Here is a 14,894-nt window from a genome sequence, read left to right as displayed (position 1 = left end):
TTCAGTTGTATTTTACTTCTCATCAAAGCAACCAGACTGAAAATTGTGTCCAGAGGTGATATTTAGTAAGTCTGATTTAGAAATAACTCATTAAGAACAAAAATGCCTTTGTCTATACTTATCATCTTTATGTCTCCAGAAACATTCAGAAATTCCCATTGATTACAGCAATATCTACGTTCAAAGAATTCAAACCGCAAGCTATTCCAACATCTGTTTTGGTTTTATGGTCAATCTGAATAGCTGTAATTTACATTTATGGTACCACACAATGAGGTTATTTTCAAACTACTGTATTTTGTAAAAAGGAAACAATGACAACAAAAATGACCTCCTTGTACTTAGATCTTGAGCCAAGTCTTAACTATCCATACCCACAAGGGGAAAATTTCATGAATAATCAATAATAATTCAAAAACTCACCTTAGACCATAGCCTTATCCTCTTTGCTACTCAGGCTTGACGGCTACCTTTCATTACAGTTCATACCAACTTTAGGCCCCAACCGAGAGCCTTGTAAGAAGGCACAGAAAAGACAATAACGAGAGTAGAAGAGAAGCAGAGGACCTGGATAAAAGGGTAATTACATCCCATAATTGAGAATGAGGGTGGCATAGGACTTATTGCCAAATGGAAACAGAATGCATCATGTAATGGACCACCCATGATTCACAGTAAATCGTTTGTGAATTGGGCACCTAACTCTACAACCTCAGTTAGGTATTTCCTTAGGCAAATACTCTTCATCCCTGTGAGAGACCTCATCGACAATCTTTCTGAAGCTCTGCCCAACACTGCCTGCATCAGTCAGGCAGCACCAGCTGCCTTTTCCTTGCTGGATTTGAACCAGCTTCATTTGCAAAAATTATGCAAATACAGAAACACATAACCAAGCTAAAAGCAGGGCTAGGAAATTGCTCTATGAAAGATGGAAGTTACCATTTGTTGACCACTCAGAAGGTGCCTGGCTTTGTCCTCTATCACACTCAACAAAATCCTCAAAAGGGACTGTATTTTTTTTTTCCTGTTTTGGTGATGATGATCTGAGGCACATAGAGATTACATGTATAACACTGAATAAGCTTCTTAATCAGAAACAGAATTGGAATACAAAACCAGGCTTCTCTAACTTCAAAGGGCAGTCCTTTAGCCACTATGTTTCCATATCTCTATGACCCAGGGCTTCTTCAGACTCTGTGCACTTTACCACTCAGCTCAGATTCCAGAATGACTTTGCAGCTGGTACCTTTCTGTGGACTATGCTTCATTGGGTCTCTGATACCTGCTGCCACTCATCATCCCACTGCTGAGCACTGGTCCCCACAAAGCTGGCTGCTCATCCACACTACACTTAGGTCATGCCCATCCTGTCTCTGGCATCCACCTCTCTCAGCCCTGGGGCTGATGTACCCCTAACAGGCTACTGCACAAGCAATTACCAGACAATTTTATTACTGTACTTTATTAGATTTGACACTCTTGACTGCAACACATATTGTAATTTCAAAGATGTTAAAATGTGAATGAATAAGACAAAAATAAAACCAAATCATTGGAAGTGATGAAATACCATACTGAGATTTTTAGTCTTCAATGATAAGGCTTGTTCCATGAGGATTTCTTCTGAATGAGAAGTTGGAAAGCCTTCTGCTTTCTTTTAAGTTTCATGTTAACATTGTGTATTTCACAATAAAAACATATGATTGGGAGGGTGGAATCAGAAAACATATCTAAACTTGTCATTCTCCTATGGTTGCTCTTATATTACTTGCATTCCATGTCCTCGGTATTGCCATGTTAAGCCTGTAACCCACTAACGCCCAACAACAGGTGGCCTGTATAAACTTAAGATGCTGGTTGATATTCACTGTGACAAAAACACCCACTTGAACAAAATCAACACTTATTTTTATTATGTGATTATCTTTTTTTTAACAAATTAAGTACATCAAACTTTGTTTCTGGTTGCCTTATTTACCGGTTAATGATGCCAATTATTTAACTCATGAACATTAACCCAGAATGTCTACATATATCCTTAAGTATATAACTGGAAAACTAAATAACAATATTAAAGTTGAAAGATGACCCTTGCCTTTTATCTCAGGTACTTAGGTGGGTAATTGTTTATTTTTATTATCAGTTTGTCTGTGTTGGTGGAAGCTCCAACAGAATGAAAGCATTTGCACTGTTTATGCACAAGGAGCTTAGATTGACGGACAGTGAAGAGGACATCAAGGATATCTGTGCTGGGACAGACAGATATTGTATGTACAAAATTGGTCCCGTGCTCTCCATCAGTGTAAGTACTCTAATAGCTGCATGTCACGTAGTCATCACAAGCTAGCAAAAGAAAGTAGGACCTTCCAAATATAGGAGTTTCTTTTCCTCTCCTTCTTTGCATTTTCACACAGTTAAATGAAGTGTCCAGGTGTGACATTCATAGTTGGAAAAAGTTCTAGGGGCAGAAAATAACATTCTGTGCCACTTTGGTATACTTTATTAGTTACCACTAAGCTATGCAAATTAGGGGAAAAAGCCTTCAAAGCACACTTCCTCTCTTTAGTTTGTAACTGATTAATAAGCCACCAGCAATTTTTTTCTCCTCTATGTCTTATCCAACTTTGGGAATGTTGGGCTTTTAGTACACAGGGTCTGATTTTCAGGGTTACCAAAGTGGTGCCATTTAACACTACACTAAGCTTGCTGAAAAGCTGCTAATGCTTTTCTATGGAGATCTTGTAAACTGCTCTCCTGTATTAGAACATGCTAACAGCTCTGGACACACAGTGTCCTGGGACAATATGAAAGTGGAATGACTTGCAGTCTTAGGGAACACAAGGCCTCTTTCCCTCTTGGGCCCAGGATAGCATACACTTAGCCAAGTGTAAATGTATGTGTACCCAGCTTGCCTTCCAAGTGGGTCTCTCTGCCACAGGGCTGTTTTTTGAAACAACAGTTCTGAGGCTGTACATATCTAGACACTGAAGCCCCCATAAGGAGACAGTTAACCACGTCAGATGACAAGGGAAGAATCTACAATGGCGTGTGACAATTCTAAGGAGCTGCATTATATATGACTCCTGCACGAGGGGATAACTACTTTTCCTCAATCACTCTGGAGATGGAAAAATGGATGATCATGGCTACAAGCCTGGACTGCAGAAGGGAAAACTATACAACACTAGTGGAACAGCCAAGCTGATCTCTCCTCTGGGTCAAAACACATGAAACCTGCTTTGGACTTGAATGGGAGAAACCATTCATTCATGTATTTGTTTAGCCAACAATTATAGAATATATACATTAGAAAAAACTGGATACCCCCTGATCGTGGCATATTTTGTCTTACTTTTGTTTGACTTTTAGACTACAACTATTTGTCCTTTTTTGCACAATAAATGGGAAATGACAAAAAGGTAAAATTTATAAAAATGAGAAACTATCATAAACAAGTAGTAAAACTTCAGATATAAAAACAGCAGTGACTGATACTCTTGGCCTGTCAGAAAAAGAACTGAAATATGTATCATGCCCAAAGAGGTCAGCCAATTGGAAATGAGCCTCAGTAGGCAGAAAGAGGATTTCCAGTTGAGATCCCTTCTTTGAAAATTCTTCCTCTCCAAAAGCTGCTGAGGTCTCTGTGTGTGTGTGTGTGTGTGTGTGTGTGTATGTGAGAGAGAGAGAGACAGAGAAAGAGTTCAGTAGAAATACACAAGCCCATTTGTCATTTTATTACCATGCCATATATAAAGTGATAATCATAAACCTATCAAGTATCTGATTTAGGAGGAACCTAATAGACTTCCCTGGTGGCTCAGACGGTAAAGCGTCTGCCTACAATGTGGGAGACCTGGGTTCGATCCCTGGGTCGGGAAGATTCCCTGGAGAAGGAAATGGCAACCCACTCCAATATTCTTGCCTGGAAAATCCCATGGACAGAGGAGCCTCTTAGGCTGCAATCCATGGGTTTGCAAAGAGTTGGACACAACTGAGCGACTTCACTTTTCACTAACAGATCAAATAATGGTTCATTCTCTTCAATTATAATCAAGGAAATGAGACTTAGAGAGTTTACTCATTAGTGGCAGAGCCCAGACTCATTAATCTTGGACATACAATTAACGTAGGTTTGATTCAGGCCTCTCGGAGACTTATGATGCATTTGGAAGTCAGAACATATTCCGTGGCAACCAAAAATAGGAAGTCCAAAGGTTCAAAGTTTCTGTAGTTTAATATTCATGATGAGAAAAAGGTAACTCAGGTGAAAGTATTGTGCCCGTGGCTGCAGTGGTTTTCCAGATTTGTTAATGAAGAATTAGTGGAAGCCATCATCTAACTGCCAAGATGCCCCTGGTGCTTTTGTGCATTCAAAGTCTTTGTGCCTGAGTAGAATACTGAAGACCACATTTGACTTTCTGGCATTATGTTAGAAATGAAATAGAAACTGATTTGAAACTTAGCTCCATCTACCACAAATTCCAGCATGGAGGATCTTTCTAGAACATTATTAGAACATATTGTAAATGCCAAGAATGGCCAAATCCTCTAACCTGTGTTGATCTTTATTCTATGACAATGATTCTACTTTCCCAAATGCTGAGGAAGACAGGGTTGCAGTCATGAGCTATAGCAACTTATTCAACAACTTAATCTCACCTACACATTTAGTATGGGCTTCCCAAGTGGCGTTAGTGGTAAAGAACCCACCTGCCGATGCAGGAGACATAAGAGAAGTGGGTATGATCCCTGGGTTAGGAAGATCCCCTGGAGAAGGGCATGGGAACCTACCCCAGTATTCTTTCATGGAGAATCCCAAAGACAGAGGAGCCTCGTGGGCTACAGTCCATAGGGTTGCAAAGAGTCAGACACAACTGAAGTGACTTAGCAGGCATGCACACATTTAGTATATGCTCCAATTTTTAGGTGTAGGTATAACCCATATCTCTAACTTTGTACCTTTCAAAGCTCACACAGAATTACCAGCAAATGAACATGGACACATGAGAGCAATGAAATGGATTTACTCTTTCATTTAGTATGGTGGAAAAGGACTAAATACATGGCAGCCAAATCTATATTTCCTCGAAATCAAGTCAATCTTGCAAAAAGCTCTTTTTCAAAGACTCACTGTGAAAAGCCCAGAAATGGCACTGCCCTGACACACCAGTACACCACGCTGTCCCCACCTTCTGCTCTTGACAATGAGGGTTGAACTCAGTTTAACTGGCAGGGAGATGCCTCTCTTTGATCATCACAGATGGACCCATCTATCAGCATGTCATGTGGGCGTCAGTTAGAGCTGACTTACGTTTTTCTCCGCTTTGGCAAAGTCATAATGATTATGTAAATTTATCTGCGGGCTGTTAACTTGTAATGAAGGAAGAAAATATGTCCTGTGCGTGTATCAGTCTGCGAGATGTATAATGACTTTCCCTTTTCTCTCCACAGCATGGCATGGGCATCCCCTCCATTTCTATTATGCTTCATGAACTCATTAAATTACTATACCATGCCCGATGCTCTGACGTTACCATTATCAGAATCGGCACATCAGGGGGAATAGGTGAGATGAACTGATTTCTATACTATACTAATAAATTCAAGGAGTGGTTCTGTACAGGGTAACTAGCTGCCAAAGCATACCAACATACCCAGAGCCCCGCTGAAACCCAGATGGGCTGAAAAGTGTCAGGAGGCTGAGCTTGAGGCAATTTGGAAATTTAAACTTAGAGAAAACTAAAGGAATTTAAAGAAATGTGTGTGTGTATATATATATGTATATCTATATATGTGTATGTACATATATATGTATGTATAATCTTTCTCTTTTTACCTGCATGGAAACCTGGAGTGAGATCTCACACTGCCTATTGCCCAAATAGGCTTAGGTGTTTTTAAGGGGAAGAGTGGAATAACTGCTAGGAAATTTGTTTTGAGGATAAGAGTAAGTTTCAAGGGTTAGCATACATTTTGAGGCTTAAAAATTTTATAAGTGACAGAAATAAGTGCTTTCAAGTGAAAAAAATCACTAAGACTTGCTTTGTTGATCAGCTAAGTAAGATGTCAATAGTTCTCAGGAAAACATTGCTTTTAGCTCACATCAGTGACTACCCTTTACTTGGCTTGGTCTGGGTCTTTTCTACATGGACATACCAGAAGACATCAGGCCAGGCTGTTAGGGAAGAGTTGGGTGACGCTTCCAAAGTTTTTCTCAGCACCTCGCCTCCTCCCTTACTCCTCGGCCGGCCAGGCAACTGGTCAGGAGCCTTGTTAATATATCTACCCTGGGTTCAGGTAAAGTTCTGAGGAGACCTTCGTTTTCAACCGTTTCCTCAGGAGCAGATCTTGTGAGAGGATGATTCTACTATGTCAAGAAATGCAAACAGAGCAGGGCATTGTACCTGAAAAGCTTGGGTTGACAGAGTGACAGGACTGAATGGGAATTTTTTTTTTTTAAGCTGGGAATTATTAACAAAAATTTGGTCTTACAATTACACAGGTGGCTAAGTTGTACTTCACTGGAAACCAACATGTTTAAAAAAAAATCATGTCCTTTCCACAGCTATTGTACAGGAATAAAGTCCATCCAAGACCCTCACAGGTGGATTAAAGGACATCTATGGATGTTCATTTGGAAAGAGAAGGAGAATGTTAGCAATCATTGTTAGATCAGGCATCCTTCTGGATGGTTATTTAGCCAATGTTATGCCAAATAGGCAATGGTAGGAAATGAGGCATTTGGGGATGAAATGGATAATGTTGTTATAAAAAGTGCTCAGAATTCTTGAGTTGTGGGATACAAGGATCTGTCTGTGCAGCACGTGCCCATGCAGTGTACCATCCTGAGCGCTGAGGTTTCCCTGTGATATTGGCAAGTGTCCAGTGTGGGCCAGGTACCCTACTGACCATCCAGTTTATGGTCATGGACTCTAGGTGTCTTGCTTCATGATACATACATCCCTTGCAGCACAATGAAGGGCTATGGATTGTGGGAAATTAAAGCAACGTGCTCTTGTGGATATCTATCATTTTGAAGTTCTGGTCTCACTAAGAATTCTTAGCTTATTGGTAAGATGTGTTTGTTTGTTTTGTCTTATGAAACATTGATTTGGAGATGAAGAAGGTGTAACTTGTTTCTCCCCCAATTTATGTTTCCATTCTTTAAATGAGCCAACAAAACTTGATGATGATCAAGTACTTGAATAAATAGTAAATAGTACATTAGCCTTTAACTGGGACATAAATGTTCCAATGCATCTAAATATTAGGATGGCATGTGAATAATTTCATTATTGATGTCCACATTTTCAGTTTCCTTCTCAGTCACTTTCTTGTCTTTAGGACATTGTAAATAATTCAAGAAGCTACTTTTTTGATTTATTTAAAAAGTATTTGACCTACCAAGGTTCTATCATCATAGTCTACTTTGGGTCTCTACCTGGATTTTCTAAATTAACCACATGTTGACAATGTTTGAATTTATTAAGAACCCAGAAGGATATGGCTAGGCACTATGGTAAGGGTTTGTAATTTTTTTCTATACTAAGTCACATAATCAATATTTTAGGATTTGCAAGCCATACAGTTTCTGTTGCAACATCTGAACTCTGCCATTAGTGTGGAAACAATCATTAAAAATATGCAAATGAGTGAATGTGGCTGTGTTTCAATAAAACTCTATTTACAAAGATGGACTGGATCTGGCCCATGAGTTGTAGTTTGCAGATCTCTGTCTATGGCATCTCTATGGAAACGTTTCACTCACTCAATGAGTTTTTACTGAGTACTTATAATGTGTCATGGATCACAGCTTTGTTGTGGCAAAAGGGCTTGCATAACTCAATGAAGCTATAAGCCATTCCATGCAAGGCCACCCAAGATGGACAGGTCATAGTGAAGAGTTCTGACAAAACATGGTACACTAGAGGAAGAAATGGCAACCCACTCCAGTATTCTTGCCACGAGAACGCCATGAACAGTATGAAAAAGCAAAAAGAAAAGCAAAAAGATATGACACCAGAAGATGAGCCCTCCAGTTCAGAAGGTGTCCAATATGCTACTGGGGAAGAGCAGGGGGCAACTACTATTAGTTCCAGGAAGAATTAGGTGGCTGGGCCAAAGCGGAAATGACACCCAGTTGTGGATATATCTGGTGGTGAAAGTGAAGTTCCATGCTGTGAATAATAATATTGCATAGGAACCTGGAATGTTAGGTCTAAAAATCTAGGTAAACTGGAGGTGTTCAAGCAGGAGATGGCAAGATTGAACATCGACATCTTAGGAATCAGTGAACTATAATGGAACAGAAAGGTCGAATTTAATTCAGGTGACCGTTATATCTACTACTGAGTGCAAAAATCCCTTAGAAGAAAGAGAGTAGCCCTCATAGGCAATAAGAGTCCCAAAGGCAGTACCTGTGTGCAGCTTCAAAAACAAAAGAATGATTTTGATTCATTTCTAGGCAAACCATTCAATATCACAGTAATCCAAGTCTATGCCCCAACCACTGATGCCAAAGAAGCTGGAGTTGATTGATACTATGAAGACCTGCAAGACCTTTTAGAACTAACACCAAAAAAAGATGCCTTTTTCATCATAGGGGAATTGAATGAAAAGGTAGGAAATCAAGAGATACCCAGAATAACAGGCAAGTTTGGTCTTGGGGTACAAAATGAAGCAGGGTAAATGCTAACAGAGTTTTTTCACAAGAAGATGCTGGTCACAGCAAATATCCTTTTCCAATAACCCAAGAGACAGCTCTACACATGGACATCACAAGATGGTCAATACTGAAATCAGATTGATTATGTTCTTTGCAGCCAAAGACAGAGAAGCTCTATACAGTTAGCAAAAACATGACCTGGAGCTGACTGTGGCTCAGATCACCAGTTCCTTATTGCAAAATTCAGGCTTAAATTGAAAAAAGTAGGGAGATCAACTAGGATCTCTTCAAGAAAATTGGAGATATCAAGGGAACATTTCATGCAAGGATGAAAAGTGAAAGTGAAAGTCGCTCAGTTGTGTCTGACTCTTAGTGACCCCTTGGACTACAGTCTGCTAGGCTCCTCTGTCTATGGAACTCTCCAGGTAAAAATACTGGAGTGGGTTGTCATTCCCTTCTCCAGAGGATCTTCCTGACCCAGGGATCGAACCTGGGTCTCCTGCATTGCAGGCAGACTCTTTATCAACTGAACCACTATGATAAAAGACAGAAATGGTAAGGACCTAACAGAAGCAGAAGAGGTTAAGAAGAAGTGGCAAGAATATACAGAAGAACTATACAAAAAGGTCTCACTGACCTAGATAATCATGATGGTGTGGTTATTCACCTAGAGCCGAACATCTAGGAATGTGAAGTCAAATGGGCCTTAGGAAGCATCACTATGAACAAAGCTAGTGAAGGTGACAGAATTCCTGCTGAGCTATTTAAAATCCTAAACGATGATGCTGTTAAAGTGCTGCACTCAACATGTCAGCAAATTTGGAAAACTTAGCAGTGGCCACAGGACTAGAAAATGTCAGTTTTCCTTCCAATTTGAAAGAAGAGCAATACTAAAGGAATGTTCAAATCACCATACAATTGAGTTCATTTCACATGCTGGCAAGGTTATACTCCAAATCCTTCAAGTTGGTTTCAGCAGTAGGTGAACTGAGAACTTCCAGGTTTACCAGCTGGGTTTTGAAGAGGCAGAGGAACCAAAGATCAACTTGCCAACATTCACTGGATCATGGAGAAAGCAAGATAGTTCCAGAAAAACATCTACCTCTGCTTTATTGACTCCACTAAAGCCTTTGACTGTGTGGATCACACCAAACTTGGAAAACTCTTAAAAAGATAGGAGTACCAGACCACTTTACCTGTCTCTTGAGAAATCTGTATGGGGGTCAAGAAACAACAGTTAGAACTGGACATAAAACAAAAGACTGGTTCCAAATTATGAAAGCAGTATGACAAGGCTATATATTGTCACCTTGCTTCTTTAACCGTTATGCAGAGTATATCATGCAAAACAGTGGGTTGGATGGATCACCAGCTATAATCAAGATTGCCAGGAGAAATATCAATAACCTCAGATATGCAGATGATACCACTCTAAAGGCAGAAAATGAAGAGGAACTAAAGAGCCTCTTGATGAGAGTGAAAGAAGAGAGTGGAAAAGCTGGCTTGAAACTCAACATTCAGAAAATTAAGATCATGGCATCCGATCCCATCACTTCATGGCAAATAGAAGGGGGAAAACTGGAAACAGTGTCAGATTTTATTTTCTTGGGCTCCAAAATCACTGTATATAGTGACTACAGCCATGAAATAAAAAGACACTTGCTCCCTGGAAAGAAAGCTGTGACAAACCTAGACAGTATATTAAAAAGCAGAGACATCACTTTGCCAACAAAGGTTCATATAGTCAAAGCTATGGTTTTTCCAGTAGTCATGTATGGATGTGGGAGTTGGACCATAAAGAAGGTTGAGCGCCATAACTGAAGCTTTCAAATTGTGGTGCTGCCCTTTTGGCTGGAACTGCCACCTTCCAGTAAATCACAAAAATAACCAACACAAAGGCAAAGAGGAGGGGCACCCACTACATGTTCCCTAGGTCTTTCAGAAAACATGGAGTTGTTCCTTTGGCCACATACATACAAATCTACAAGAAGGATGATATCGTGGATATCAAGGGAATGGGTACTGTTGAAAAAGGAATGCCCCACAAATGTTACCATGGAAAAACTGGGAGAGTCTACAATTTTACCCAGCATTATGTTGGCATCATTGTAAACAAACAAGTTAAGGGAAAGATTCTTGCCAAGAGAATTAATGTGTATAAGGCAGTGGCAACCCACTCCAGTACTCTTGCCTGGAAAATCCCATGGACGGAGGAGCCTGGTGGGCTGCAGTCCATGGGGTCGCTAAGAGTCGGACACGACTGAGCGACTTCCCTTTCACTTTTCACTTTCATGCACTGGAGAAGGAAATGGCAACCCACTCCAGTATTCTTGCCTGGAGAATCCTAGGGATGGGGGAACCTGGTGAGCTGCCGTCTATGGGGTCGCACAGAGTCGGACACGACTGAAGCGACTTAGCAGCAGCAGCAGAGCATATTAAGCAACCGAAGAGCTGAGATAGCTTCCTGAAATGTGTGAAGGAAAATGATCAGAAAAAGAAGGAAGCCAAAGAGAAAGGAACTTGGGTTCAACTGAAGTGCCAGCCTGCCCTACCCAGAGAAGTACACTTCGTGAGGACCAATGGAAAGGAACCCGAACTACTGGAGCCCATTCTCTATGGATTCATGGCCTGATGGATGTAAAAATAAAGACCTGGGCTTAAAAAAAAAATTGTGGTGCTGGTGAAGACTCTTGAGAGTCACTTGAACTGCAAGGAGATCAAACCAGTCAATCCTAAAGGAAATCAATTCTGAATATTCATTGGAAGGACTGCTGCTGAAACTGAAGCTTCAGTACTTTGGCCACCTGATTTGAAGAGTTGACTCATTGGAAAAGTCCCTGATGCTCAGAAAGATTGAAGCCAAAAGGAGAAAGGGGTGGCAGAGGATGAGATGGTTAGATTGTATCATCAACTCAATGGACATGAATTTGAGCAAATTATGGATCTTAGTGAAGGACAGAGGAGCCTGGTGTACTGCAGTCCATAGGGTTACAAAGAGTTGGATTCTTAGTGACTGAATAACAACAAAACCTATAATGTGATAGGCATAATACTACCAAGGAGAAAACAGAGGACAAATACTGCTCTTGCCTTTATAGAGCCTATGTTTTATCAGGATAACAGACAAACAAATGAAGAATTATGAAAAGTGTAATGAATCTTAGAACAGAGAGAATCTAGTGAAGAAAGTGTGGTCACTCAGTCATGGCCAACTGTCTGTGACCCCGTGGACTATAGCCTGCTAGGCGCCTCTGTCCATGGGATTTCCCAGGCAAGAATACTGGAGTGGGTTTGCCATTTCCTTCTCCAGGGATTCTTCCCAACTCAAGGATTGAACCCAGGTCTCCTGCATTGTAGGTGGATTCTTTACCATCTGAGCCACCATGGAAAGCCATCCTGGGGAAATTGAATGTAATCTATCTGTGTGACCTTTTAGACCTCCCCATACCCCACTGTGGATTCAGATCTTTTGAAGGAAGTGATTTAAACTGACACTTGAAAAATGGGTTGGAGTTAGTCTGATGAAAGTGCATGGGGGAGGATGAGAGAGCGAATCAGGCCAGGGGAATAACAGTTGTCAGAAAATGGTTTCTCAAGTCCCAGAGACTTGAGTTCCTGAGTCCCAAGAGCAAACCAGACTTTGTAGCAATGGAAGGTCAGACAAGAGGCCTAATTTACATGGGGTAGGAGAGGGGAGGAGGGAATGGATGTCATGAAGATCAAATGGAAGAGAGGACAGTGATGCAAAGAAATTATAGTAATCAAAGAGTTGCAGAGAAGATTAAATATCAAGTAGTCACATCACTTTATGAAGGCTACTTGCTGGCAGTCTCACTTAGTTTATTCCTGACCTAATTTATTCAAATTTGAGCCCGAAGGCCAATACTAATTTGCATGCCCAAGAGTCATGTTTATCTTGAAATCTAAACCCCATCACATTGTAAATGTGAATCTGGAAAGACAGCAAATGTAAATGCCTGTTTGGAATGTTACTATTAATTGCATTTGGAAAAGAAAATAATTTAAAACTTGAAAGTCCACAGAATCATTAGCAACTAGCATTAATTAATGCTGGAAGAAGAGATTATATTATATACTATGTGTCACAAGTCAACTCTAAGTGACATTCTTCTGTAACCACCTATTTATTCCCACACTGCAGGGATTGCACCTGGATCTGTTGTAATAACAGATGAAGCTGTAGACTCCTTCTTTAAGCCCCGGTTTGAACAGGTAATCTTGGACAACATTGTCACCAGAAGTACTGAACTTGACAAAGAACTGGCTGAGGAAATATTCAACTGTAGCAAAGAAATTTCCAACTTCCCAACCCTCATTGGACATACGATGTGTACTTATGATTTTTATGAAGGTGAGAAGAATTTATAAACTGTGAAAGCAGCAGAAAATTACCAGCAATATTTTGTTATTCAAACCTATAATTAATATTAAAAACTTCACCATAGAGAATTAATAGTTGGGGATTTAAAAAGGCACTGAAACAGCCTTTTCAACTTACTAAAGTAAAGAAATGTAAGGACATAATAAGCAGAAGAGATATACACACAATGAATTTATTTTGAGAGTGAGTTTTAATCCTCCAAGAACAAATTGGATACTCTATGCAATTAGTGATGTTAGCAAAATCTTATCTCTGTTTATACCTTTAATTTAAACTGGAGAAAGGGGATAAACGTCTATGCTTCTGCCATTTTGAGGTACATTCACCTGTACCTTGAAAAGAAGCAGGTGCCTATTAAAGAGCGGGAACCAGGAAATCAGGAGAAATACTTGGAGGAGGAAATCTTGAAGGGATGGAATAGTCTCAGATCAGTTCTCTTCTCTCTCAGCCATGAGTAAAATGTCCTCAAATCAAGTTTAGGGACAAATTGAAGGTGACTTCTGAGTAGCAGTTCTTGCTACAAGGGGTGGGGGGCCAGGAGAAAAAGCGTTCCGGGACAGACCCTGCTCATGCCACAAGAAAAATCTAACCAGGGCTGGTACCATTCCTTGGAGGGCATTCTAGAAATCTTGTAATATAGCTGTGTCTGAGTATGTTCATTAAACCACATATTACTTCACTTTAAATTCTTTTTCTTTTCCCTTTGGATCAAACTTAAAGTATTACATTGAATTATAAATAATTATGTATGAAGATACATTATATTATCTATACAGGTTACTTCAGGTTAGCAAACGTGTTGTCACAACATATGTGTTATAAAATAGGAGGTGCTTTGGGTCTGATAGGGTAAAGACTCCATCTCAGGCCACTGGTCCCTTCATTAGGAGGGTCACCAATGAGTTTAAGCCAGAGCTTGCAAAGAGCACAGGTAGGAGTCAATGTTTCTTTGGGCTGCACAGTATTTTTAAAGTGTGAATTGTTTTGCCAACATTTATACGTTCTGGATTTTTCATATGAAAAATATACAGATTTAGGGCTTCTTGAAATAACATAATAACATAATATTAAAAATATAAAATAATTTATGCATGGCCGCCCTGGCAAGTCACATCTGGGGCTGTATTCATTGAAGGTGAGGTGAGGCTGCTCCCTCCCCACCAGGCACACCTCATTGACATTACCTGCTTGACTTGTGGGACGTCTGAGTTTAGATTGGTTCATTAGTGGTGTTAGCAGGCAGCTACAAGGAGTGCAGGAGAAGTAGGCAGAGTAGAAGTAGCATGAAACATAAAGGAAAGGGGAAAAGGAGAGGAAAGGGAGACAAAAAAAGAGAATTGTGCAATATGGATAACAGTGTATACTGGCCTCCCTGCTTCAACAGGACACCCTTGGAGGTAGGACCCGGTGAAGTCTGTCCCCAGCGCATGTGCAGTGGAGTCATAGCATCTGCCTTTTCTCTGGCCCCACTAATAGGTGCAGGTGGAAAAAGTGCTAAATAAACACTGAGAGCATCCTAAAAGGGAAAAACGTGATCACAAAAGGCTGGCGTGCAGCCTGAGGTATGGGCAGGGAACAGGGTTGACAAATCAACTGTCTGTATGTACCTACCGTGGTCATGATGGTCAGATGGAACTGCAATATCCAAACCAACCTCCCAGTCCTCGAATAGCTTAGGATCATCACTGGGGCTTGGAGCATTATATTCTTCCGCAGCAACTGTTTCTGGGCCATCTGCCAGTCACAGGAGCAACTTGAGATTTTCCTCAAAGGGCAGATCTTCCAGCAACCCTCAGATCCTGCTATCCCTGGGCACAGTGCTGGCTG

General features: G+C 40.5%; 2 protein-coding genes across 4 annotated transcripts in view; both read left to right on the top strand.

The window, feature by feature from the left end:
* UPP2 (uridine phosphorylase 2) overlaps positions 1–14,894 on the top strand; it is a 42,636-nt gene that overhangs the window by 8,892 nt on the left and 18,850 nt on the right. For 2 of the 3 annotated variants that reach the window (XM_061437425.1, XM_061437415.1), the window contains exons 3-5: positions 2,144–2,302; positions 5,452–5,566; positions 12,828–13,037. In XM_061437425.1, coding sequence (XP_061293409.1) covers positions 2,144–2,302; positions 5,452–5,566; positions 12,828–13,037 — 484 coding nt within the window. The remainder of the gene's footprint in view (positions 1–2,143; positions 2,303–5,451; positions 5,567–12,827; positions 13,038–14,894) is intronic. The other variant, XM_061437435.1, reaches the window with a different exon arrangement.
* On the top strand, positions 10,549–11,938 carry LOC133235272 (large ribosomal subunit protein eL21-like; the record flags this gene model as incomplete). Its single annotated transcript, XM_061396536.1, has 1 exon — positions 10,549–11,938. A coding segment is annotated over one exon (381 nt), but the record flags the coding sequence as incomplete, so codon positions are not given.

Source organism: Bos javanicus, chromosome 2 (assembly GCF_032452875.1).
Source record: "Bos javanicus breed banteng chromosome 2, ARS-OSU_banteng_1.0, whole genome shotgun sequence".
Taxonomy (NCBI): domain Eukaryota; kingdom Metazoa; phylum Chordata; class Mammalia; order Artiodactyla; family Bovidae; genus Bos; species Bos javanicus.
Note: the sequence above shows the minus strand (reverse complement) of the source record. Positions and strands in the feature narration are given on the sequence as shown.